Source organism: Melanerpes formicivorus, unplaced genomic scaffold (assembly GCF_026170545.1).
Source record: "Melanerpes formicivorus ecotype bairdi unplaced genomic scaffold, bMelFor1.0.p_v2 SCAF_49, whole genome shotgun sequence".
Lineage (NCBI taxonomy): Eukaryota > Metazoa > Chordata > Aves > Piciformes > Picidae > Melanerpes > Melanerpes formicivorus.
Genome location: NW_027142401.1, coordinates 3,110,770 through 3,138,495, shown reverse-complemented (window position 1 = coordinate 3,138,495; position 27,726 = coordinate 3,110,770). Strand labels below are relative to the sequence as shown.

The 27,726-nt window shown below is 40.0% G+C and overlaps 1 protein-coding gene across 1 annotated transcript in view; it reads right to left on the bottom strand.

The window, feature by feature from the left end:
* The window catches only part of AKAP6 (A-kinase anchoring protein 6), a 301,656-nt gene that overhangs the window by 2,216 nt on the left and 271,714 nt on the right, over positions 1 to 27,726 (bottom strand). The window contains exon 13 of the mRNA XM_068160348.1: positions 3,844 to 7,322. Coding sequence (XP_068016449.1) covers positions 3,885 to 7,322 — 3,438 coding nt within the window. The 3' untranslated portion in view covers positions 3,844 to 3,884. The remainder of the gene's footprint in view (positions 1 to 3,843; positions 7,323 to 27,726) is intronic.

Genomic DNA, 27,726 nt, shown 5'->3' with positions numbered 1-27,726 from the left:
TCTTTTACATTCATGTATCCTCTTTTATCTGCGGATCTCAAAACATGTTTTAGCGAATAAATTGTGGGTTTGATTACTATTTTCATCGCTTTGGTGCTAGAGACACCGAGGCAAGGAAGGAGCAAGTCATACAAAAATCTGCTTTTGAGCAGGAACTAACAGTCGGGGCCTCTAAGTACCAGCTCTGGGTTTCTCCTGGCTATAGTAGGTGGCAGGATATTCTGGCTAATAGTGCAGCACAGACAGATAAAACCAATTTTGTTTACTTAAGCCCAGGTGAAATATTCCTCCCCCCCAAATCAGGTTAAAACTCACACTTGAATTAAAAATTCTGCACAAAAGGAAGGCAATAGCTTTTGGACTCATACAAACTAACAGATTACAAACAGATTTCTACTGTATCCTCTAGAAAAGACTTTGGACCTGTCACAGAAACCTCCTTAAAATGTATCGATCTCTACACATCTTGAATGTGTGACTAAAAATTCCCATCCTATTGGTGAGTCATGGGTCACAGTGGCAGCAGAAGATTGCATGATCTCATTTACAGAAAGTCCTTTCAAGCTGTCCCCTACTTGAAGAATAAAATCAGCACAGCTTTATGAACTCCTCTGTTGAAGAATGCTCTGTTGCTCACACAAGAGACTAGCCAGTGCTGGCAGGGAGATGATTATTTTGTTAAGCCTGCCTGTAGAACTGTCATTATTTTACCATAATGGTCTTTTTTCCCACCCCCCCTCAACATTTGGCAAAAATATTTTCTTCACTACTACTTTTATTCCCCTGCATATCCAAGGTAATACTAAAGCAGGATAAAAATCAAACGACTTTTGAAACGATGCCTTTTTCAGCGTTGAATCCTTAGTATGCTTTAAAGGTACACATATACTATAGATTATTTTTTTTTTTCTCTCTAAGTATTGCAGCTACACACAAAATTACACATTTAAATGAGCTTACAGCACAGGTGCTACAGGAAAAATAATGGTGTTTGCCATTTATCTTTCAAATTAAATAATGTGTTTTTAAATAGTAACTTTTTTCATAATACACTTATGGGAACAACATTTATCTGTCACATTTTAAAAGATGTATTAGTAATAAATGTAAATTACCTTTGGAAAATCAGTAATTAGCCTCATCAAAAAATAAACAATCTGCCACCAAAAAGATAATCTTTAGCATAGTTAAGTATAATAACTGTTATTTGAATAAGTTAACAAATTAGGATAGATTGCTTCTGTAATTCATTCCCCATAGCATGAGAGATGAAGTTAAAGCATCAGGCTTGTGAATGGGGGAAGGGAGCTCAGACTTTAGTGAAATCAAATCTAGCAGCTCATATTTTCATTTTTTGATGTGCCAGAGATAAACTATAAGTATCCTAAGGCTTCACTACCAGGAATAATGCAGCACATATTTTCCCTGGAAGCAATGCTCTACGCATCAGTCAAGACCAGTACATCTTCCTAAATGTAAAGAGTGAGATGTAGTGTGAAGGGCTTTGTTACATAAAAAATATCTGCCCAAAATTAAAATGATAACATAAGCCTATTGAGTTCTTACATACAGACTCTGCACTACATTTTATTGCATTATGGGGCATTTATTATTATCTCCATCCTCCCTATCCAATCTTAGTCCTTCCACTAACTGCACGCTGTCGTATCCCAGTGCTACAAAAAACCACAGCTGACTACCATGTAAGTAACTAGGAAGTTCTGAAGAGAGAGGGAAAGTTTACACAGTATTTTGAGATCCTCAGAGAAGAAGTACTAATGAATGAAAAAGACATGTTATTATCTTCATCAGTGAAAGAATGAGAACAAGAATAAAATCACACTCACTATAGGAAGTATTCTTCCTCCAATTAATATTATAAAAATGAGAGGGGGAAAAATAAGGAAACTAATAGAACAGTAATTTAGGCAAAGCTTATGTTTACATAATTATCACTTATCAACCTCAGACTTTTGTCATCATCTCAATTTCCAAGCAGAGGCTTCCATATACACATAATCTTTCCAATGTGATTCTGGAATATACAGTCTAATCTACTGAGTTTTGAAATTCCCAGTTGGTTTCCATTGCTTCTCCAGTGGTTTGGACGTGTCCAAGCACTAACCTAATTGGCAATCACCATGTCATGATAGCCTATTTCCAAGCCATGTTAGAAATATCCTCTGTGCTATCATAGTTCCGAGGCGATGCATTAGTCAAAGAGATAAGCATTGAAAGAGATAGTGGCAAGCTGCAGAGTATTGCTGTCACAACCCAAAGACTTTATTAGACATATTTAGACATATGTGAATGTGTAAATGCTGGGTAAACCACCCATATGTGCAAAAGAAAAGCCCAAGCACAGTAATGTAATACTAAAAGAAATAAGAAGAAAACAGAAAATGCAGATGTTAGCTATCTGATAGCAGCAAAGCACTTGATTTGGTATAATTAAGCCTAGATCTTCTGCTACAGCTACACAGTTTGCAATAGGAGAGTGGTAGTGGTTTTCATGAGCAGTGAGGAATAGACAGTCTTTTCTTCTAGCAACATCATGGCATCGTAGCATAACTTCAGTTGGAAGGAAACTTGAATGTCATCTGGTCCGACCTCTTGCTGAAAGGAAGGCTATTTTCAAAGGTAGATCCGATCATTCAGGGCCATGTCAGCTTGGATTTTGAAAATCTCCAAGGATGGAGATTCCAAAGTTTCCTGAGGAAACCTGGTCCCGTGTTTAGCCTTGTGTTTTACTGGAAAATCTCTTGCTGCAGCTTCTGGCGAGCAGCAGCGTATGAAATTGGAGGCGCATTTGGAGTTGTCATGCTGGCTCTGGTCTAATGGAGGAGTATTTCCAGAGACTGATGGCATTTTATACAGCTATGGTGGCTTTTGGGCCACAACTAGTGAGACACAAAGCAGCAGTGCTACATGTTAAGATCTGATCTAGAAGTGGCTTTGTAGACCTTCTGTTGTAAAATGTGCAGTTATTGTGACACCTGTGTGAGGTCAGAAACTCCAGGTCTGAACCACCTTCAAACTTGGGAAGAGATCAGATTCACTTTTCCATCTTAGGTCTTACCATCTTACTTATGCTTCAAAATGTTTACCACAAAACAGAACTAAAGTTTTCAGTATCACTGTGGTGTTCAGATCTTTATTCTCCATTATCCCTCACATTATACTCTCTAATAATGTTGCAAAGATTACTTGTTTTGGTAACCTCCAGGTTTGGCCTAACACTCTCTTGATGTATTTGTGTTCTTAATAATGGCTTACTGAAATGAAATCATGGTAAACTGACACCAAGTGATGACTTATCTCTCCACCTATTCTCCACTTTGCTCATCTTTTCCTCATGGCTTATCTGGAAATATTGTAGAATTCCGACTCACTAATCACCCCAAATTCTTGCCAAAACCAGAAATTCAGCTTAGTCAAGTATTTCTGAACATCTCCTAAGGCCAGCTGACTGTGGAGAAGGGGTTCAATGAATAGAGCTAACTTCTGATTCCACAGGTAGGTTGAGGAGGGAAAAGGAGGCTGATATAGAAAGAACTGGTTCTGCAAGACAGCAGATTTGTTCTGGAAGGGAGCAGCTCCAGCCAGTGCAAAGCCAAAGGGCAAGAAGCAGTTGATATTCACTGCATTTGCTGACCGGTGGCATGTAATTTGGGTTATGGTGTAATCCAAACAAATGATAAAGCACTGTCCTAGAACAGAAACCTGGACAGTGATTCGTCTCCTTTCATTGTACAAAGATGTAAAATAAATAAAGTTTTTAAGAAGCAAAAAAGGCAAAACAATGAAGGTGTAAAATGGATGAGTAACTTGCAGAGTACATACCTGGTTGTAGGAGAAAGTACGTGCCTAGAGAGGTTTACATTCTATCTGTGCATATTTATATGTCTTTCATTATGAAGATTCAGGAGATTTTCTTCACAAGCAAGAGTTTTACTGTTCTGATGCAAAACATCCTTTTTCTGTGAATGGCCGGGCTTCAACTGAAACTCTGTCGCTGAAGCCTCTTCAGCAGCAGCAGCAGCAGCAGCAGATCCTTCGGGCTCTTCAATTCCAGATGATTTTCCTGCACTACTCTTTTCAGGGTTATGCTCTGGAGAATTCTTTTCCAAACCTCCAGGTTGCCCATCAGAAAACAGCAGATCACCATCAGCCTTTTTCAAATTGTTTGGGGCACTTTGCTTGTTAGGATTTGGTATGTTGATGTGGTCATCCTCACATAAGAATGATGAATCCCTACCTTCAGATGAAGTTTTAACTTCTTCTAATGACTCTTGAGTCACTTCACCTTGTGACCCTGGAGATGTTTCAGAAACAGGGTTAGAAAGAGGTTGCTGCTGCTCAGCTCGTGCTTCAGGAGTACCATTAGAAATGGATTGCTGCTGCTCAACTCGTTCTTCCTCAGGACAGGCTTCAAAAAAGCACTCGATGTTTTCTCTCTCATCTGTGAAGTCTTGTGGCACAGGAGTGCTGCTCTTCTCCTCTATGTATTTGATTACCTCTCCACAGTCACTATCATGAGACGAAAGTGAAAGATAAGAATAGAAGTCTCCTTTTCTTAGCTGAAGGGGTCTGTGAGAGTGTTCTAACACTTTTTCCTTGATCTGTGCTAATGAGGCTGGAGCAGATGACTCACATTCTGGTTGTGACTTACTTTTCAAAGCTGTTGATGCCATGTCTATTATTTCCCTCACAAAATTGTGCACTGAGCCATCTTCCATATTTCTTTTATCAAAAGCAGCAGATTCACAGTTACAGCATGAATCAAGACCACTGGCTGAGGAGTCACATTCTGCCTCACTGGGTTTCAAGGCTGGACAGCAATCTGTAGATTTTTCAGTAATGCTTATACTACATTGTTGACCATCAGGTAAGGATGTTTGCAAAGCTGTATCATGGATGTCTGCACAGTTAATTTCTGAATGAGATTCAAGACAAGGCTTTTTAGCAGGAGAGGAAGCAACAGAGTGGTGATCAGGCTGAAGATGACTTTGACATTCTTTTGGAGGGTTTCTGGATCCATCTGATGGCAGAACAGCCTCCTTGCCATCCATATGTGAATCATCTGAACTGTCTGTAAATGCTTCACAGACACAACATTCATTTTCAGCTTCTCTGACATCAAGTGATGCAGGCGTTTTAGGAGTTGCTGGTGTTCTAACAAGACATTCCTTTTGACTGCCAAGAGTATTTTCAACGTTGCCATTCTCCATATCATCCACCAGCTGATCCTTCACCACCTGAGAGATATCTTTCATCAGGTGACTCTTTGTCCCCTTTTCACAATCCCGTGGTCCATTCTTACTATTGCCATTATTTTCTGATATCTTCTGCACTGAGCCATTCAGAAGCGTTTCAATGCTTAATGTATCTGTGGCTTTTGACGTTTCATTGCTAACTTTACTGCGCTGAATCTCCTCGCTGAGGTTACTTTTTCTCTTCTCCCTTGTCAAAGAAAATTTTGGTCTAATCCAAGTCTGGAGTTCATTTTTTATATAATCAAGTCCTGAAATTAAATTGCATTCTTCATAAATATCCTCATCAGTTGCTATACTGGAGTCATCATCTTCATCTTTGATACCTAGCTCTTCCTCAGTTAAGGTAAGGGTGGAACTTGAAAGCAAATCACTGTCATCTTCATCATCAGTACAAGCAGAAGTGCAGGAGACATTAACAATCATGCTGACATTGACATCACTCTCATCAGCTACAGATCTATTAAGATGTTTTCTAAATGATGCATTTGAATCTGGTATTTTATTTCTGTGCAGCACGATGTCTTCAGAGCAGAGAGAAAGATCCTCGCTGCTGCTGAGTTCAGTGAGAGATGCTGCTGAGTCCTCGTTGATGGAGGATGCGATGTCTAGAGACATCTGTCCAGTAAAAGACATTTTTTGGGAGCTACTTTGGAGCGTTATATCGGAGATGCTGCGCTTTATCTTTTGATCTACAGGACTCTGGATATTCTCTAAGCGGTTCAAAAGGTCTAACGTTCTTTTGCTGAGCTCTCCGACAGAATCACTGCTTGCACTTATGTCTCCTGAGCCATGATGACTAAACAGATCTTCGTTGCTTTTGCAGGAGGTCAGCCAGCTCTCCAAAGAGGTGCTTCGCTGAAGGCCATCTCCACTTTTAAAAATCCCTGAGCTGAACAAATCACCCACTACAGACAGAGATTCTAACGAAGAACTACGAGATAAAGTTGGGACCTGCCTCGGATTGTCGGCAACAGTTAACTTTCTTAGGGTTTCTGCAGATTTACAGGAATTGGGATCTAATTCTCCAGGGATACTTTCCAGAGTACGGTCACGAATAAACCCATCTGATTGTGACTCTCCAGGCTTATGCTCAGACTTACCAGGTATTTTATCAAAACAAAAGCCATGGAGCAAACTGCCCTCTGGATGTGCTTTTTCAATTTGCGACTGTTTCATTAGCTCTGGCAATTTGAATTTGGAGCCTTGAAGATAGGAGTAATCGTAAAATGTAAAGACATCATGCTTTCCTTGCAATTCTTCTAGACAAACAGGGTTACACATGGTAATTCTGTCCAAATCCTCATCATTTTCACTTCCACAACCTGCAGAAGATGCTGTCTGAAAATCATCTGTCAGACTAGCACGGTCTTCTTCACCTTGCTTTAGTTTTTGCTTTATTACATCCACTATATCCTCCACTCGAGTGTCTGCATGCCCAATTTCAGGATTACTCTGAGTGCTTTCAGTATCATTTAGCAAAAAAATCTCTGAATTATTTGTGGTTTCTGTATCACATTCACTCACTATGCCACTTTCACTCTCAGAATGCCTACTTATGTTTCCACTCTGATACATATAGTTATAGGGCTTTGCCAATGTGGTCCCCCCTATTAGGTCTGGCAGGGATTTGGTAGATGAAAATGATGAGTCTTTACTGAGAGCTTTGTTCAGAGCATTAGACTGTGCTACACTGGAGAGATTGGATGCTTTTTTCAAAAAAGGCATGTGTTTTTTTTCTGATAACTCAATATTATGAAGACTATAGACCTGATAGATGTGAGGATTTGGAGGAGAAGTAATGCTGGGACAATAAAGAGGACTTCCGCGATCGCTGATACTTTCGTCTTCGTTCACATTGTTATCACCACATTCTCCTGAAGTGGCCTTCAGGCTTAGATCATCCTTCCTGAGTTCCTGATCAGGATCACTTAAGTCTTCATGAATACTGATCAGCTTATTACTTATGTCAGTTTCATCCCATTCTAGTGCATCTTCACTTGGACCATTTAGATCCATCAAACTCGGATCAATAACGTTCAGAGGCTCCTGCAAAAAAAAAAAAAAAGAAAAGAAAAAAGAAAAAGAAGTCAGAGATTAAAAATATTTACAGCTGCACTTTAAATGTCCTTCCCCTGAAATCACATAAGTAAATTAATGGGACTAAAGTGCATTTTTGGTAAAACGATCACTAATAGGCTTTTAATTTTATTATGTTTTGTGTACCATTAAAACAATCAATTAAAATGAAACCTATTAAATTTTGTATGATTTTTTTTTCCCAGCCTTCTCAGTTGTGCTGGGTTTTTGTTGGTTTTGGGGTGTTTTTTTTGCCTCCTCATTTGCTGTCAAAATATAATACAGGCATTTCTTTAATGGAGATTAATTGTGGTTACTCATTACAAAGTTCTTCCCCATGAGGGTGGTGAGACGCTGGAACAGGTTACCCAGGGAGGTGGTAGAAGCCTCATCCCTGGAGATTTTTCAGGCCAGGCTGGATGTGGCTCTGAGCAACCTGATGTAGTGTGAGGTATCACAGTATCGCTAAGGTTGGAAGAGACCTCGAGGATCATCGAGTCTAACCTGTCACCACAGACCCATGACTAGACCATGGCACCAAGTGCCATGTCCAATCTCCTCTTGAACACCTCGAGGGATGGTGACTCCTGCCCATGGCAAGGGGCTTGGAACTAGGTGGTCCTTGAGGTCCCTTCCAACACTGGTTGATGGGGCTGAACATGAGCCTGCAGTGTGCCCAGGCAGCCAAGAGGGCCAATGGCATCCTGGCCTGCATCAGGAACAGTGTGGCCAGCAGGAGCAGGGAGGTCATTCTGCCCCTGTACACTGCACTGGTTAGGCCACACCTCGAGTACTGTGTCCAGTTCTGGGCCCCTCAGTTTAGGAAGGAGGTTGACTTGCTGGAACGAGTCCAGAGAAGGGCAACGAAGTTGGTGAGGGGTTTGGAACACAAGCCCTATGAGGAGAGGCTGAGGGAGCTGGGGTTGCTTAGCTGGAGAAGAGGAGACTCAGGGGTGACCTTATTGCTCTCTTCAACTACCTGAAGGGAGGTTTTAGACAGGCGGATGATGGTCTCTTCTCCCAGGCAACCAGCACCAGAACAAGAGGACACAGTCTCAGGCTGTGCCAGGGGAGGTTTAGGTTGGATGTTAGGAAGAAGTTCTATACAGAGAGAGTGATTGCCCATTGGAATGGGATGCCTGAGGAGGTGGTGGAGTCACCGTCATTGGAGGTTTCAGGAGGAGACTTGATGGGGTGCTTGGTGCCATGGGTTAGTTGTTTAGGTGAGTTGGATTGGTTGAAGGGTTGGACACGATGATCTTGAAGGTCTCTTCCAACCTGGTCTGGTCTGGTCTGGTCTGGTCTGGTCTATTCTATTCTATTCTAAGTTTTAACCAGTCTGCAGATGTGAAATTGTTAATGTGTTAGTATAAAGCAGGCAATTAGTACTTTATTACGTTGGATATATGGGAATATTTCTCCACCTGCCCGAGTTTAGAAGAGTAAAGCTATAAAGGATTTATTTATTAAAGGATTTTTGAAAATTTTTTAACAAACTACTCTGGTGTTGGTCTTAAAACAACAGGTCCAATGCACTGGAAATCACAAGAAGATGAATTTTTTACTAGAATTTAGTCTATTTATTCTTTACTTGATAATAAAGGCAGTACTAATGACCAGTAAGTAATACTAATGAATGTTAATATCTTCAGCTGTAAGAACAATCAGGCTAATCAAACACTGCATGAATTTCAAATACTGTCTGTGCTGACACCTTTGTCTAGGACAGGGCTAATAAATAATTGAGCTAAACTTAGTCTGCCTTTTTTTAAAGACTTTTTTAACTTTCCAATAATATTTGCTATTATGATTCAGGACATGTAGCATCAACAATTGTTCCTTCCAAAAACACACGTGGGAGGAAAAGAACATCCTGATGATTCTTCTCATTCAAATGTGATTTGTAACATGGCCAACAGTACTGACTCAATTTAACTTCTCAAAACAAGACAGAAGTGGACCCTGAGTTTGGGGCTGGTTCTCTGAGCACAATTTGATTTTACTTCATTTTTCTGTTTATTGAGAGGTCTCCATATTAGGAAAGGTTTTGCTTATACAATAAGTCTTAGAACTGTTAATTAACCTAGAATTGCTTAGTTTAAATCAGCTTAGCAGTTGAACAGGATCACTGTATCCAGAAAAACAAGCACTTAAAAAAAACCCCACCCTTTCAACTATGACCTCTCACTCTCTAAAGCTTTCCTGGAGCAAGTTTTGTTTTTCAAACAGAGCACTGATCACACACCAAACAGCAATCTAAACTCACAAAGTTACTGAAATGCAAGCAGATAAAATGAGGCTGCAGTCCAGAGGAGTGCAGTTGTACACAGCTTAGTTTACTGACTTAGATTCATTGAGACTCGGCCAAGGTTAATTGTGCAGAGAAAGGCATCTGACTTTGATTCTCAGCTGGGAACTCTCTCTCAGGCAGGAACTAACGCTGCTCAGCCCCTGTATGAGAAATCATGGTATGTTCTCCAACAGCTCAAGAGTTAGGGTGCTGGTTTTGGGTGTGGGACCCTGTGTCAGACTGAGCATGAGAGACACAAGGCAGGCTCTCATTCTCTCAGGAGAAGTTCTACCTACATGCTGTTCTGAAAAGGAGCCTGCTTTGCATGTTTCATTTTGCATAAAACAATTAAATATTGATTGGGTCGCAGATGAGGAGAATTTTATCCTGCAGTGCAGTGTTCAGCACATTTGATTGGCAAGAGGCACAGGCAGGTCCAAATCCCTGTTCCAGTGTCTGTTTAATTGTTAATATAGGTGGCAATGTTTCTGTGCTCAACACAAGGCTATCCCACCCCAGTATGTCCAGTAGACCAATGACTAAAACACTCAGCTGACAGTAGGAAGAATGATTTTCTCCAAATTGGGCAGAGAAGCTATCCACCATTCAGCAGGGTGCTATGATTATTAATGTATTTGATGAACTGAAACACTCTCTGTGTAATATATATATGTCCCCTCGTGCTTCACTGGGCTTAGTTGTAAGGTAGGTCCCTGTGTACAGGTCTGTCCCTGTGCAGCTCTGTTAAGGTACAGCACACAATCATGGATAGAAGCACAGGTTCCAAAGAATGTTTTCCCCCTTGGTACATGTGGGATAACTGCCTAGCTTAATGTGGGGCAGGAAGAAAAGCTGATTTAATACTCCTTGGGACCAAGGTCATTTACAATCAGCAGGTGTTTGTGTAATATGAAGATCCACAATTCTGGCCTGCTAAAGAGCTGAAGGAAGAAGTCTTATGAAGATAAGCTGGCCCTGTTTTGGTTAAAACTGATAAAGGAAGGCTAAAATAGCATAAACACCCAACTTCAACACAGATTTTGAGGGCCAGGGTGCCCAAAGACCTTTGCAATTTTAATATTAAAGCTGACACCCCTCAGTATGCTAATGAGACAAACCAAGTAGATGCTAGACATATATGCCTATGTTACTCAACTCTCCTCCCAAATCATGCTAAACATCACCTAGAAGGCAGAGATAGCCTGGGATAGTACATAAAACCCACAAGGAGAATAACTCTCAGGAGGGCCAGCAGCTGCAACAGGTGTGTGCAGGGGCACCTATACCGGCACAGTTGAAGACAGTCAATGGGCTGTGATCCTCTTCCTTCATCCAAGACAGGGACACCCTTCTTAATAAAATCTCCATCTTCAATATATAGCTTAACTTATGCTTCATTTCTATTATATGTTGGAGCAAAGGTTTGCATCTCCAGCTCTGATGGATGCTACCCAGGATTTATTAACCTGAGATCATCCTACAGCCAGCGCATTTATCACTGGCAATCCCAAATCTGTTGTATCTGTTGCTTTAATAAATTAAACCACTTGATTGTTTCAACTTTCTGAACCTGTGTCGGAGCAAGTCCTTACTGGGACACCTGAAAGACAGGGAAATGTTAATTTTGCTGAATAATTCCAGTAACAGTCCTGGGCTCTGAGGCAGGCAGGCATTGGGATCTTACCTGCAATGTGGCAGCACGTTAGGAGGATTTGGGGATGTTGAGAAACTTTCATGGCTAATGCTGAAGGCTAGAGTCTCTCTGTGGATCTACCTATTATGGAGTAAATTTGTTACAGTCTTTGGTTTGTTTTTTGCTATCGTGTTTTGGTTTCTTCCCCTATACTACATTGGCTAGTGATAGTTTAAATGTTAAATATTCATGAAAAAAAATAATCCATTGGCTAGATAACTACAGCTATCAGAGCAGTTCTGTACATTGTTGAAGTTCAGAAACCCGTATTTGGATTTGCCAGCTTGCCATGTTTTCCTAATGGCTGCAGGTCGGACCTAGTTTCTCACCTATAGCTGACCCTTAACCAACCTGCAAGTTAAATATGGTGTAAGAGACAATAATTAAATTAAATTAAGTTTGAAAACCTGTTAAACTAAACAAGAGCTCAGGTACAATTACTCATTTTCTCTGTGGGATGTTTCACAACTCTGTTGTACTTAGCATGAGGAATACACTGCTGTGGAAAGCTTCCTAAACTGCATAATGTTACCGTTTTAAGCTTCTGCCAGCTGCTAAAAGAAATTCCCAAAGGCAGGATATCAGCAGCAGGTTCTGAGGATTTTATGTTCCGTACAATCTCAAAACCCAAAACATTTGGTCCTTATTGGTCAGGAAGATAACCTTCCCCCTGTAAATCAACACTTGGCTGCTTTGTTTGTTCTGCAAGTCAGATGGACTAAAACAATAAAACATGTAGAGTTGTGACCTCAGCCCATTGATCTTCACTGAGTGCTCCTCACTTCAAAGCCTATTTTTTATTCTCCAAATGCACATGCTTTTCTGAGGCCTGGAAGAGGCAATGATGGTAAGGCTTGATTTATTTACTTTTTCCTTCTGATTGTCACAGATCTAATTCCAAAGGCTCTTACGCAGATATGGCCATTTCACTAGCATGGCTTTCTCTGTGCAAGGAACTGATTGGATTGGTATCAGCAAATTGCAACTTTTCTTGTAAACATTGTTTCCCTCAAAGTACAACTTCAGTGATTATCGACTACATTGGCAGCCTTTCCCAAGTACAGACCTAGCTGTAACTCCGAAACAAACCACTCAGTAAGTCACAAACGCTTTGCATGTGGCGTTTGCAGCAGAGGTATTTATTTGCCCTTTCCTTTTTACAAAATTTATCAAGCTGCTCAAACAAGAAAGAGACTTTAGACATCAAGGAGAGAGCAGCACCCTACAGACTCCTGAATAAATCTCTGGAGTGAAGAATAGAAGGTGGTGTCACTCCAGCCTGTGTTCGCACTGACAGCAGCAGCAAGTCAAAATCCAGGGATCTCTGAGGACTATTTTTATGATGTCAGACGTCTACTTATCAAGCTGCTCAGTGGATAGGTAGGGTGCTGGAGGATTAGCATTATCATGATAGCAATAAATTATTAGGACTTTCCAACAGAATATTTAAAATTCCCCAAACTGATCCTTCACTTGGTGCTCTTCAGAGGATGGGAGGTACAACACCATTGTGTCAGCTGGTGTCAGAGCTAAATTCTGATTGCTCACTTTGCTGGGAAAAAACTGCTGTTATTTCTTGTCCTGTCTGTCTTGTTGTTTGCCAAGCTCTGCATAGAAGACAGACTTCAATTAAAGAGGTTTAAGTGTGCTACAGAGCTTCAGATTTCAATGGGGTGAGCTCTCTAGGCTCACACTCTTCAGCCCTGGCCTTGTGACAAAACATGCTGTAAAGGTACCATGCCAGTTGACAAAAATTCTTTGGATAGCAGCTGGTGCAGCTGATGGCCAGATTTCCTGGAATTTAGAAACTTGGGGTTTATGTGTGCAAGAGTGTGTGTATAAACACACAGAGGCATATATATGTGTGTGTGTTATCTGCCTGAAAGTGGGTATCCTTCAAGTAGGTCCAAGTGACACAAATCGTCACTAGATACCACTACATCTAAAGTAGATCTTGATGGTCACGAGTGACAGTTAAAAAAAGGAAGGTAAATAGTTTTGATCAAGCAAGTAAAAAACCCCCAATGCAATGAAACCAAAAAGATGTGCAATATTATGCACATTCTCATTCTTAAAATATTACCACCAGATAAACACCACTTAGGAAGCATTTACTGTTGCATGGAAAGTTTCTGTTATAATGAAGCCAACAGCCAATTAAATTACAGACTCAGGAGAGGCTGAATTAATTTTAATGCATTTGAAAGTGCTGCTTTAAGAGTTTGACTATTCCTAATTTGAGCCCTGAACTCTTTTGCTCAGGGCAGTATTCCCATTTCATTGTGATAACTCATGTGAGCAAAGTTAGGTGTGCACATAAATACTTGCAGCGCTGCAGAGCTGGCGTTCAACGGTTAAACAGTTCGTCTGCAGAAAATGTTATTGGGAAGAAATTAGATGATTAAGCCAAAAACAAACCAACAAAAAAAGAAGAAGACATTTCCTAGACCCCAGTTCTCTTTCTGGAAAAGTCTCAAAAATGCATTTTTTCATTTGTTTCCTTTAGTAAAACATGGATAGTTTTGCTTTTTTCCGCAGCAAACTTTATTAAACAATGATTCTCTGTTTCCAGCTTCATTTGCATGAGCTACTCCAGTACAGATACTTTGTGTTGGTGAAACTGGCCTGTAATGTAACCCCTACGTACCATTATATTTTTTTAAAGGAATTAACATGAAAAAAAAAAGAGCTTTTACAATAATAAATACAAACTCTGTTCCTCCCTCCCCTGCAACATATCCTTCAGTTGCTGTGGACAAATTATCCAAACTTAACTGCACTCAGAGGCCAGGGAAAAAAAGAAAGAGAAAGAAAGAAAACCATCCCCCATCTCCAGGAATGTGTGCACATTCAAGAAAGACAAACATGATTTTGTCTTTTGAAAAATGCAAGCATGCCAAGTACTCTGCTGAGGGAAATAGTCATGTGTACAGTACCCACTTCACCCCTGCTTCACTTAAGTTGATTTTCCAAATGGGGTTCCCTACACCGTAGCCAAGGAGAAAACCGTCCCCATTTCCCAACACCAACGTTTTAATATGCATAAGGATATTAATGCATAATATTCCATGTGCATATTCCATGTGCATAATACTGAAGTGACCTGCACATTACAGTATGGACTCAAAATATATGGAAGCAGTATGCCTTATCACAGATCACTGGAGAAACTGATCATGAGCATACATATTTGTTATAGCTGCAGTGAGAAGAAGAAGAAAACAAGAAAATAAGATCCAAGGCTGTGGCTCACACTGTCACTTCCTTCATTTTACAATTAGTATTGCCTCTCTTGATGAAATGCTCAGGCCTTACAGGTTATTGCCAAAGTCCTACATGGGTGGTTATATGTAAAGGTTCCTGTACCCCAGGAAGGACATTGACTTCACCTCTGCTCTCTGCAGGCTGTGGCTCATGGGAACAACTGAGGTTGCACCATTGAACTGAGGTTGCACCATTGCTCAGGTGTCTTTCTTTATGGTGCTGTTTGAAGTTCTCTGATAACACTCAGAAATAAAAGTCTGGAGGACAGGATTGTCATGCCTAGGTTTGAAAAACAATAATTTTCTTTATCATGTCAGCAGTTTTTTTTTTTGGAACATCTCAGCAACAGATGAAATAACTGCAGTCACATTTTAAGAAAATGTCCCTACTAGTGCTAGAAGAGTTTTTAGAAGTCAGAGAAATTGTCCATCCTCTAACTACTCTTCTGCTGTTAAAATGTCACCTGGTGATGCTAGGTAACACTCTGGAAACAGTCATGCCTGCACTGGAGTCCTATGAGGGTCATGTTCTATCTTCCTTGTTAAGCTGCCTGCAGTACCCGATGGCCAAAAGAAAGACTGAAAGGCTGCAGCTCCTCCACACACACAAGTCAGTGCATATAATCAAAGTGAGCCATGTCAGCAGAAGGCCTCCAAGAACTAAATTCTACCACAAAGAACTGCCTAGATTGGAAAAGATCACAGATCAACGCAAAAGCAGGGACTCAACATGTCAAGTCCCAGTGCTGTGCCCAGAGTAGCAGTGCTAACACACTATCTGCTATCTTTTTTCCAGCCTCTATGGAAGCAGGGGCCTCCTTTTTGTGGTCCCTTCCAACCCTGACTGATACTATGATACTACGATATGATACTATGGCTTTCTAACATCTCTGGTTCTTATTTGCTGAAGACCTTTGAATGTTCCTAGGGAGCATCAGAACATCTATAACATTTTTATATTGAATCATATTGTTATCCAAATAGGTTTACAGTCCCAGACCTGTATGCCAAGTTGTGTATTTGGGCTTTTTTTGTTTGCTTTTTGTGTGATGAGAAAACCGAGCTACATGGCATATTTTACTGACTGCTGTTTTTGCTGCTTTGTAGTTCTCCTTTCATCTGTCAAGAGGTTACATGACAGGATTTTTCACCCCTGAATGTCATTTTGGTCTCACCTTTACTTCAGAGGAATATATTATTTTCTTTGTGCAAGAATACAACACAAGCCCTTTATGAAACTCCTAGGAAAACATTCCTAGCTTTACCCAACCCCAAAACGTTGCCATGCACACCTAGTTCAGAAAAGAGCAAATCCTGGCACTCTTCCTCAGATACATGCCCATGCAAGTTGGTGGGAGTTCATCCATGCCAAATCTCAGAATCTGACCCAATCAAATATCAGTCTTTACAGTTAAGACAAGAAGATCCACCAAATCCAGGAAATCTGTGGGACCAACCATACTTAAAGAGGTTTAAATGTTGGTTGTCGACACTGCAGATATTCAGCGCAGTTTTGTCACTGGTATGCCCATAGTGATGGCAAATCAGTTGCTTTCTGCATTTAGATGCCCATGAATGAAGATGTACTAGCAAAGCTACAGTAGCATAATAAAATCTGTATTGTTTTGCCTTTGTACTGTTCAAGAAGTCTGCATACTTGTTAAGAATACTTTAATTCTGTATTGTTCACATTGGAACTGATACTCCTTTAATGTTGTACTCTCAGTTAAACCAGAACAACTCAGTATGAATGGACTCAGTAGCCATCTCCAAACTACAACAAGCACCATCAGGCCACCTGGAATCACAGAGCTTAAAAAGCTTTGTTTCAGCAGAAATGAGTGTTTGTGAGAAACTGTAAAGAGTGAGAATCACCATAGAAACAGATAGATATAAAGGTAAGAAAGAATAGGACATAAGCCCTTGGGAGCTTGACCTTAGGATAAACCTAGAAAGAAAGTTTTCTCACTGAGAGCTGGAGGAAAGAGGCTTGAATTCCTAAATAAAAATTCTTCCTGTATACTGGAAAGGGAGATGTTATCTATTATTTATGAATAACAGGACTGCATGAAAAATATCTGGCTCTATCATCAGTTTCTCCTCCTTGTGAAGCAGTTGAGAGACAACCAAATTTATCCTAATCTATGTTATCAAAGAGAATTAACTTCCCCCCCCCCCCCTTTTGTTTTTAATTTTCAGCACAATTTCTTCGTAATCTCAGTTCCAGTGCTTCCTGAAGTCATTGATTCACCATCTGTAAATTTGGGGAGTCAATAAGATAGCATTGTGAAGTCAAAGGCATGTTAGAAGCACTTGGACAGTCTGCATGCCTATGGATTTCCAAGTGTGTAGTTAAACACCACAGTTGCCAATAAGTGGCAGAGAGTTCTCATGGCCTTGAATCAAAGTTACAATGGTAAGCACCTTGAGGATCCAATACTACTGTTTTTTGCATTACACAAACAATAGAATAGAATAGAATAGAATAGAATAGAATAGAATAGAATAGAATAGAATAGAATAGAATAGAATAGAATAGAATAGAATATAGAATAGAAATAGAATAGACCAGACCAGACCAGGTTGGAAGAGAGCTTCAAGACCATCGTGTCCAACCTATCATCCAACACCACCTAATCAACTAAACCATGCAACCAAGCACCCTATTAAGTCTCCTCCTGAACACACCTAAGAGCTGCTTTTCAAATGTTGGAAAATAGAAACACTGGCCTATCTCCAAGTATTAGAGGCACCCAGGAAGTGCTCCTCCACTAAGATCATCTCATCTTTGAGCGTGATGCTTTTGTTTTCTTGTCTATCTCACTGGTAAGTGATGATGATTATAGTTCTCTTTGTACAAAATAGATGCTCAACCCTGGAGCTGGCTGATAAAAAAGGATTGGTATTTTCAGTCTAATCTAGTATCTTGAGTAGGTCCCATGCAATGCCTTGAGTACCAGCGTTACAGGCACATATTGGCTTGGTCACTTGAGAAATTATTTAATATAAGCACACTTTGTAGGAATTCACTTAGAAGAAGATAAAGTAATGGACAACTTTGTTGATCTTGGACAACTTTGTATCTTGATACGGTAAGAGGTTTGTATTTGCCTGCCTGGGTTTGGCTGAGTACACGATTACAATGGGGAGTACCTCATTATTCCAAACCCACTGTTGCCATTGTTTAGCTTTCTTCTGTTACAGGAGAGTTTATTTTAAATCTTACACAGTTTAAACTTGGGCTTGGATGGGAACATAAACAAGATTCAAGTCTATCCACAACAGCTATTTTCAGTGCTGGTGAGGCACAAAAAGTCCACCAAGTAGTAAGAGTTTACAAAGTGGTGTAATGACTGAGGGGCACAGGGCTATTAGCAGTAGAAGTGTTATTAAGACACCACTTTAAAGAATAGAGCTCAGTGTCTTTCATGCAGCAGCTCAGGATTGTACCGAATGTTTGACAGGCAGATTTTATGTAAATGCTTAGAGAATTTGGAACAATTTCTGGTATCTGACTTCACACTGAAGCAATATTCCTCCCCCCCCCCCCCCCTTTTAAAAAAAAATTAAAATAAATAAAAAGGATTTAAAACATAACGAGTCTTTCTGCATTGTTCAGTGAACCTGTTGGATGAGCTGTGACTCCATAAAGTTTAGAAACTCATTTATTACGTTGGTAGATCAGACACTGCGTTTATTCACACAGTGCATCTCTAAAACCTAGCTTTCATTAGAGCTGTGGGGAGGCCCAATCTTTCTCCCTTCACTTGAGAAGGTGAAGCTCAAGAAGATAATTAACCATGAAACAATGAGGAGGCTTGCTGGGTAAGCACTAGTGTGAAAACAGTTACTCCTCACAAAAGAGGGGAAATTAGCTGGCTGGATAAAAAAGGAAGTGTCAGACTGGAAGAGTGAAAGGACTGCGAGCATAAGTAGATTGCTCTATGCATCATTAATACCATTTTTTTAACACTCAAACTTCTCTGCTTTCTAAAATTAAGTGCATTTAAATGCTGTGTGCTAGAGGAGTTTAATATGCCATTTTAAAATAATTTCTCTTAAACTTTCCATTTTCATGTCTCACCAGTTTCACTCATCCTTCCCAGGGATGAAGAAATTCGCCGCCTTTTAGTCTTGTATTCTTGTTTACAAAGCCAATGTAAACAGAGCCTTCTAAAAAGATTCAGTTCACTCATTGTACTTTGCAGGCCCATTATTTCACATTAATACAGCTACTTTTATGAACAGAAAGTTTGTTTTGATTTTGCTGTTTCACCGAGTAAAGACTTATGATATGCATTTCCTTTCAAAACTTCCTTCTACTCGAACAGTGTTCCCTGAAGCAGCCACATTTTTGGCAGAAATTCAGTTATACACTATGCCAAAAGAAATAGAATAAACAAACACTGCTTAATGCAGCTGGCTAGGTAATTTACATATTACTGCACACCAAACATGAAGACCTGAATATGGATTAGAGCTACGGCGATGATACAAATGTCTTATATGTAAGGAGAAATGAAATACAGATCATCATTGCTAAGCATTTACATTTTATTATTTAATGTATATTATTGTGCCACTGACACAGAAATGTATGCACATATTTTAATATTAAGCAGATGTATGCATTAGATTTTCTGTATATTTTATAGGGGGGGGGGAAATGTGCTAGAAATATCATGAAAAAAATGTTAAGTGGGTATATTTGTCAAAGTTTTCTTCTGGTGAAAGCAGGCTACCTAAATGGTTGCATCCTAGTCTTTGGAAACAGCAACAAAGCAGCCCTAAATACCATGAAAATCCCCTAGGTGTGCCTTCAAACTTCTTTGCTATACATAAAAATATAGTATAGGCAGACCCCTGAATCTGCAAGCTGATGTACGTTCAAAGGCATCTGTCATTCTGGGTGAGATCAGCAGTTCATTCAGCTGAGTCCATCTCCTGCAGTACTCAGTGCTGAATGTTTATGGAAAAGTCAAAAAAACCCTCAGACACACAGAATGGTAGAGAAGCTGCCATTCCAAATTTGAGAAGTCAGCCTGTGGGGACTTTCAGACTTGGAGTTTAATAAGAATTAACTGAAGTCTCCTCCATTACTTTGTCTAATGACTTATTGAAGTAATTTGTAATTATGCCATCCACAACATCCTGTAGGAGCAAGTTTCATTTATAATACAGACTGCATGAAAACAGGTTTCCTTTCTGATTGTTTTACATCTCCTGCCTGATAATTTCATTTGGTACCTTTTACTTTACCTGTTAAGGAAAAGAATGAATCATTACCTCTTATTTATTTTTGTGCATTTTTTAAATAGCTTTTTTTTTTTATTGCATTCCTGTCTGCTTAAAGCTGATGCAGCTTCTAGAGCACCCGGTAATATTTAACCATGAAACACTGATTATACATATACTTAGTGGAGAGCCTGCAAAAGCATTTCCATAACAGCTGGAGGATTAGGGCCATCCAATATGGGAGATCCTTGGGAGGTGGAAATAAGTGCTGTGCAACCTGTCAAACAATAAGGTTTCTTCCTCTCATTCTGAAAACGATTTTGTTTGAGAACTCTTGAATCAAAATAACAGAAAATCAGCTTCAATTATGCTCCCATGCCATTCCTTGCAGAACTAAGGTCTCTAGAGCTGCAGTGCAACTTGTCATTAAATTATTTTTAAAATCTCAAGTTTGTGACTTCTGTATTTCCCTTAACTCTAAATTTTTAAACAATGCTGGCCTGGGGCATGATCTTATGATTAGTGGATAGTAAACAGCTAAATAAAACACTGACTTCATCCTATAACCTGAACGCAGTGAACCGCAATGAGTTGCTGTCTGCTGAGGACAATCAAATATATGATCCTATACTTACGTGTCTAAATAGGAAGTGACTCCATTTGAAATAAGACCTCTGTCCTTGAAAAGAGGAACCTATCTGGTTTTGACTCTTACTTTTTTAATGAGTTATTTTTGCCATTTAAAAGTCGTTTGACAGTTCTTTTAGCACCTGCATGCAGTGGAAACATCAGATTTCCACTTTGTGACTATTGCATCTTTTCCTCTGAAACTGATTATTCCTGAAAATTCACTTGAAGATCTTATGCATCTTACAGTTCTAATTAATGTTTCAGGAGCAGGGAATTTCTTGTGACCAAAGCTGTTAAAAATGCTTTACCAACACTGTTTGGACCATTATGCAATTTGTAGCATCAAAAAATAAAAGTATTAATAGATTGGCAGGTAGTTGGTAGAATATAAATCACCACACTCTGAAGACCTAAACATGCTACTGTGGTGCTGTTGCCTTTTCTGATTATAAAGTTATAAAGCTTGTATTTCTATATTTTATAGGATTGAATTTTGCTGTCTCAAAATCTGAATTTTCCTAATTACTTGTTCAATATTTAGTTTCAAAAAGTTGCAGCAAGTTGTTACCTGTACATGCAAATAAATTAAGAATGATAGATAGACCACCAATGAGGGTCAAATTCTCTTACCTGTGAGAGACCTGACACTGTTTTCATGGTCATACTTTGAATTACAGAGCCATGTGATGAGCTGGCAGTTTTGAAGGCCTCACTGGCATCCTAGTTCTCTTAAGGGTTTGTAAACACCAACCAATCTTGGGCTTCCTACCATGTTACAAAGCCATGGCAAAATATGACAGCATCTAACCAGAGTGAGGGATGCAGTTAAATAATTTAGAACATTGGTGATGATGCATGGAGTATTTTACCTCTGGGTTGTTACCCTATGTATACTGTCAGTTAGTTGCAACAGAAATCTTTGCAGTCTCTGAGGATAGAAACAGTCCAATGCAGAAAGATGTAAGTGTGTTGCTTTTTTTCTTTCCACCATTGTAAAGACCAACTGCTGCAGATGACTACTCAGGAGATTTGCTCTAGAAAACAGAAGAGCATTTTTATTTAAACCAAGTCTGCAACTTTTTTTGACCAAGATCTGCTCCAACAGATGGATTTTAGCAGCTTCAGTTTTGCCAGATCAACCAGAATCTGCATACTGCTATGATGGCTGCCATCATGACTATGGCTAGGCACCAAGAAAATTGCAATAAATAGAGAAGTGTTTCCAAGAATGTGGGGCATATCACTTACCTTCAATCAAAGTCAAGAAAAATCTAGACCTACGTTCACCATTTATGTTGCTTCATTTTAAATCCTACAGATACTTATTCCAGATCACCAATCAGGCATGCAATGCAACTTGGAATCTCAGTATCACAGTATCACTTAGGTTGGAAAGGACCTCGAGGATCATCGAGTCCAACCTATTAACACAGACCCCATGACTAGACCATGGCACCAAGTGCCACGTCCAATCTCCCCTTGAATGCCTCCAGGGTCGATGACTCAACCACCTCCCTGGGCAACCCGTTCCAATGACGAATGACTCGCTCGGTGAAGAACTTCCTCCTCACCTCAAGTCTAAACCTCCCCTGGTGCAGCTTGAGACTGTGTCCCCTTGTTCTGGTGCTGGTTGCCTGGGAGAAGAGGCCAACCCCTTCCTGGCTACAACCACCCTTCAGGTAGTTGTAGAGGGCAATGAGGTCACCACTGAGCCTCCTCTTCTCCAGACTAAACAATCCCAGCTCCCTCAGCCTCTCCTCATAGGGCTTGTGTTCAAGGCCTCTCACCAGCCATGCAGCTCAGTGGTGTACCATATCACAGACTCTACAGTCAAACATGCATTCACTTAAAGAAAATGTATTTTAAGGAAGTGCTAAAGTGAGCAGATTTCAGTGTTGAAAGACAAGTAATACATGATAGCTGACAGAAACAAATACAAGCAATCAAGATTGTACTGCCACGTGCTAAATGAAGAGGTTCAATAGGAAACCAAAAATGACTCATGATAGATAATGAAAAAAGAACAACAATTAGTAAAGGTTCAAACATAAGTAATTAAGTAATTACTTTGTAAGGCAGAGGACATATAACAGGTGTTCAGTATTTCATATGTAATGTGCCCTCCTCAGCCAGTTAACTGTAGTTCAGTACTTTGATCCACTGGACACTTATGATGGACTTCTGAATTTTATGAATGATATTTAGATATTTGTGACCTTACAGAATAATGACTGATGACCAAAGAAGAATCCTTTAGAAACCAAATTGTTGTTTAGTGCAGCTATCTAACAAAGAACTGAACAATGACAAAGTAATTGTTTACCCATCAATGAAAGAGTTTTTTTGGGGGGGATGGGGTTGGTGCTTTTTGTTTGTTTGGGAGTTTTTTTGTTTGTTTATTTGTTTTTTAAGCTAAGAATTCAACGACTTGAAAAAATATTTCATCAGTGAATTGAGTATAGAGAACTGAACAGGAGAGACCATTTCTAGTGTTATTAAAAACTGTTTTCTTTTCCAGAGAGCATCACAGAAACAGGAAAAGAGAGAAAAAGGATAGAGATACCAGACTAGGAGCAATACAGTATTTTAAAATAGTTTGGGTTTCAAAGTACATTATAAGGAGTGAAACCAAGAGGAAGTTGGAAAAAATCCTAATCAGAGCTTTAAACAGGCTCTTTACTGCCTAAGAAACAAGCCTGTGGAAAAGAAAGAGGTGCCTTTTTTTTCCTTCTTCTTCTTTAAAGTGAGCTGTCTCACCATTGCAGATTTTCCCAAGTCCTTACAACTCTAATTAAAATGTGGTAATTGGTTATGTTACCTCAATTACCATGATGCATGGACATTTATGCAAAGCGACACCAATTGAATCCCTTGGGTGTTATATCCCAAGGCCATCCCATTTATTGTGGCCTTATTATTTTCAATTATGTGGCTGGATGTACAGCATACTTTCAAGCCAATACAGATGGGGGGTTTGCTGGACATACAGTGTAGTGTACACATGGGATGACTAAGGAGAGCAAGAGAAATAAAGATGTGGTGTGGGTTTTTTTCATGAAGCATAGTAGTGAACTTGGTGATCAGACAAATGAATATCTGAGACTTTTTCAGGACAATGGGAAAATGACAGCACCTTAACTCAAATGGCCTTAGCTCAAAATCTCTGTTTTAAAAGCATGATTAATACTGTCTTTTCAATAATTAGCCCTCTCTGTTGAATAAGAAAAGAGATTGTCTGCTCCATAAAACAGATACGTTTCCCATTCAATGAATAACCAGTCTGGAGAAAAATCAGTTTCTCCAGTCACTAAAAAGGCAAGAATACTGAATTGCAATTCAAGAGCTAAAATCCATTAGAAACCACAGCTTTTTCCCTCTCAGCCACAGCAGTGCCACAGTTTTATATACTCCAGTAACAGCAAAACAGTCCTAAGAGTAAATTTCCACAGTCACCTCATTGTAGCTTCCTATACAAAGACATATCTGGCCTGGACAGGACATCTCCAAACATTTGTAGTGGCTGGACCAATTGAGTGAGGCTTGACATTGCCTATACCACTGGCTGAACAAACATTAAAAAAACAAAACAAAACAAACCCAAAACATAAAACAACTTAGGTGTTCCCACATTGACCTAAGTACAGGAAACTTGTAGGCATGACCATGACTGAGTCCGTCCCAAATCCTTTTCAATCTGCTCAGTCTTTTCAAGTAGTAGTCTACTAGACCCTCTAAAGGAGGGGGCATAGTAAGTTAATGCTTTTCCAATTGTTGATCATGAATATCAGAAGGTAGCTTTGGGTTTAGCTGACTAAGGATTGTTGCTGTTGCAATTGCCTGACAGACTCCTTTTTCTTTTAAGATGATTGCCAACATGGTCTTGTTAGCAAACTATAAGGTATCAGTGTAATTCTGAAGATAAAATTTAGAATAGAATAGAATAAACCAGGTTGGAAGAGACCTTCAAGATCATCGTGTCCAACCTATCACCCAACACCACCTAATCAACTAACCCATGTAACCAAGCACCCTGTCAAGTCTCCTCCTGAACACCTCCAGTGATGGTGACTCCACCACCTCCCCGGGCAGCCCATTCCAATGGGCAATCACTCTCTCTGTGTAAAACTTCCTCCTGACCTCCAGCCTGAACTTCCCCTGGCGCAGCCTGAGAGTGTATCCTCTTGTTCTGGTGCTGGCTGCCTGGGAGAAGACACCAACCTCTGCCTGTTTACAACCCCCCTTCAGGTAGTTGTAGAGAGTGATAAGGTCACCCCTGAGTCTCCTCCTCTCCAGGCTAAGCAGCCCCAGCTCCCTCAGTCTCTCCTCACAGGGCTGTGTTCCAAGCACCTCACTAACTTCGTTGCCCTTCTCTGGACTCGTTCCAGCAAGTCAACATCCTTCCTAAACTGAGGGGCCCAGAACTGGACACAGGACTCGAAGTGTGGCCTAACCAGTGAAGTGTACAGGGGCAGAATGACCTCCCTGCTCCTGCTGGCCACACTATTCTTGATGCAGGCCAGGATGCCATTGGCCCTCCTGGCCACCTGGGCACACTGCAGGCTCATGCTCATCCTACCATCAACCAGCACCCCCAGGTCCCTCTCTGCCTGGCTGCTCTCCAGCCACTCTGACCCCAACATTAGCTAACATTTTATCAGCAAACTATGGAATGATAAATCTGGGGGAAGAGAATTTACCACAAAAAAAAAAAAAAAAAAACCCAGACCACCACCCAAAACCAAACCAACCAACCAAAAACCCAACCAAAAACCCACAACAACAGACAGATGGGAGAAATAAAAACCTCTTTTGCTAGAAGAGATTAGGACTGCTTCCAGTATCAGACAAATGTCCTGGTTTTCAAAGTTAATCTTTGTGGGGTTTTTCATTGCTTGAATAGTTCATTTTAGATTAATATACTGCATCTACCCACATTTTAAGATAACTTTTGGGTGTTTGTAATACATGTTAATATCTTCTTGTTATCTGTAGAGTTATGATTCCCACTATTGCAAAAACTGAACAAAATTACATATTGGTGAAAATCATCAATGAAGACAAACAATTCAAAGAAGCTTCAGAGCCTTTTGTGGTTAATTCAAGTATTCCAGCCTAGATAAGTGGCTGAATGTAAAAAGGGGCAGAAGAGGGACAAAGAAAGTTCCCAGTAAACAAAGTAAGAGGACAGCAGAAGATGCAAGTGACTCTTGTACTTATATGAGGAAATATAACCATTTGGGTTATCTTATTTACTGTCAGCAAGTCAGATGCCATGAATGAGTCAGATGCTATCAGGGTATAAAAACATCTCATTTGTTTTCATAAATTACAGTATTTTGTGGTCAACCACAAATAAAGACTTGTTACCAAGGGATACTGTTTGTGTGCCAAGACTGGCACGCCATCAAATACAGAGAGATAGGGAAGCAGAAGAAACAGTTCTGGTACCTACCCAAGAAATGACTACACAGGAACTGAGTGAAAAGGAAGGTTAGAAAATGCCAACTCAGGCCAGAGAAGAAAAAGAAACCTGAATCCTGCAGCGGCTGGGGCATCTTTAAATGAGGAGAACACAGATAGTTTTATCAACACAAGAAACCTGTTGATGCTGTCATACTTCAAAAAATTGTATTATTATAAACAAGCTTAGGATGAGAGGTTCCAAAACAAAACAGCCCACAGTGCAAAACAGATGAGCATCCCAACAGCTCTAAACAGTTGCCGTTTCTCAGTAGAAAGAGTGATACACCCCCTGCCTGCTGAAAGTCAGCTCAGCCCAGCAAATAACTCCAGACTTCCTCGGGCAAAGTTGGAACAAAGCAGCATGCACCTTATGAATTTTCAAGCATCCAACTGTACCAAGCAGGGCGTCACACTCATACCCTCACCATGCCTCAACTCCTGATCAATTGCAATCCCAAGCAGAAACACAGGACTTACTTTGCTCCTGCTGCAAGAGCTATGTCAAGCACTAATTAGCTCACAATGGTTCATAACAGAGTAGTTGAAGGTACGAACAGCAAACTGCTTCCACGGGGCAGCTGCCCACATGCAAAGCAAGATTATATACTTTCACTGCAGTAACTTGGACCTCTGTTCAGCACTCCCTGATCTTTCTTTCTTACAAATGCAACCTGTTTCCGTTCCAAGTACGAGAGAAGATGTGTATTTGCTACCACAACAAAATGATGAGATTTGTAGACAATCAACTTTATAGTGCTTTAGCATTTAATGAAACACAGTAGAAAGCGCACCCAAGCTCTCTGGGCAGCTATAGAAGCAACAGCCTCTAGCAACTAAAATTCAGGATTATGAAACCTGTTTTTTGTTGTGGTTTTGTTTTGTTTTGTTTTGGTTGTTTCACAATACTACATACACCTGCTTTTTGAAGCTCCAAAATTCATCTGTTTTTTCTACTGCTGGTTATCTTATTAAACACTTTGTGTAGCACTAACCAGAAGCTTACTAAAGCTATTGATGTAATAGTCCTCCAACAGAGTGCTACAGAGATGATTAGGGGACCAAAGTACCTCTTCTTTCAAACAGATCAAATTTTTGAGGGCTTAACTGACTCTGCTCAATTATCTACACTACTTATACTGACATTTGACTACTCCCATATTTATATAACCAACACTGGCATTTCATCTGCTTTTCAGTGATATCTTCCTTCCATGTTGCCTCATAAGGAGACAATGCCTCTTTTGACTTGCTCTGAAAGCATATTCAAATCTGCTCCTTTCTCAAGTCCTGCTTCAATCTCAGTAATTAAAGCAAAGCAGTCAATAAACTAAACAGGCCAAGGAGCACTCCTACTTTATACCATTTAATAAAAGCAAGCAAGCAGCAGACTATTATTACCTTCAACAGTTCACTCATTCTCCTCACTAACTCACCACTTCTTGGCCCATTTAAACCAACAGCATTTTCACTCAGGACCTACTGGTGTTCTGAAAAATGTCTTGTACATCTTCATGCTACACTAAACCTGCTAGTGTTCTGAACAAGATCTTGTACGTCTTCATGCTACACTAACTGAACGAGGGAATTACAGCTTCTGCTATTTTTGTATAGGAACTTTAATGAAAAAAAAAGCCCAAAGTAGTATTTCTCCATTAGATAATTGCTATGAAGAGTCTATCAAGCATTTTTTTCCTTTTATTTGCCTGACATAAACCTAAAAAGTTATGCAAACTAAATATATGCTACTTGTTCTCAAACCTCATCAAGGCCTTTCAGTAGATGTACTACACAGGGCTACCA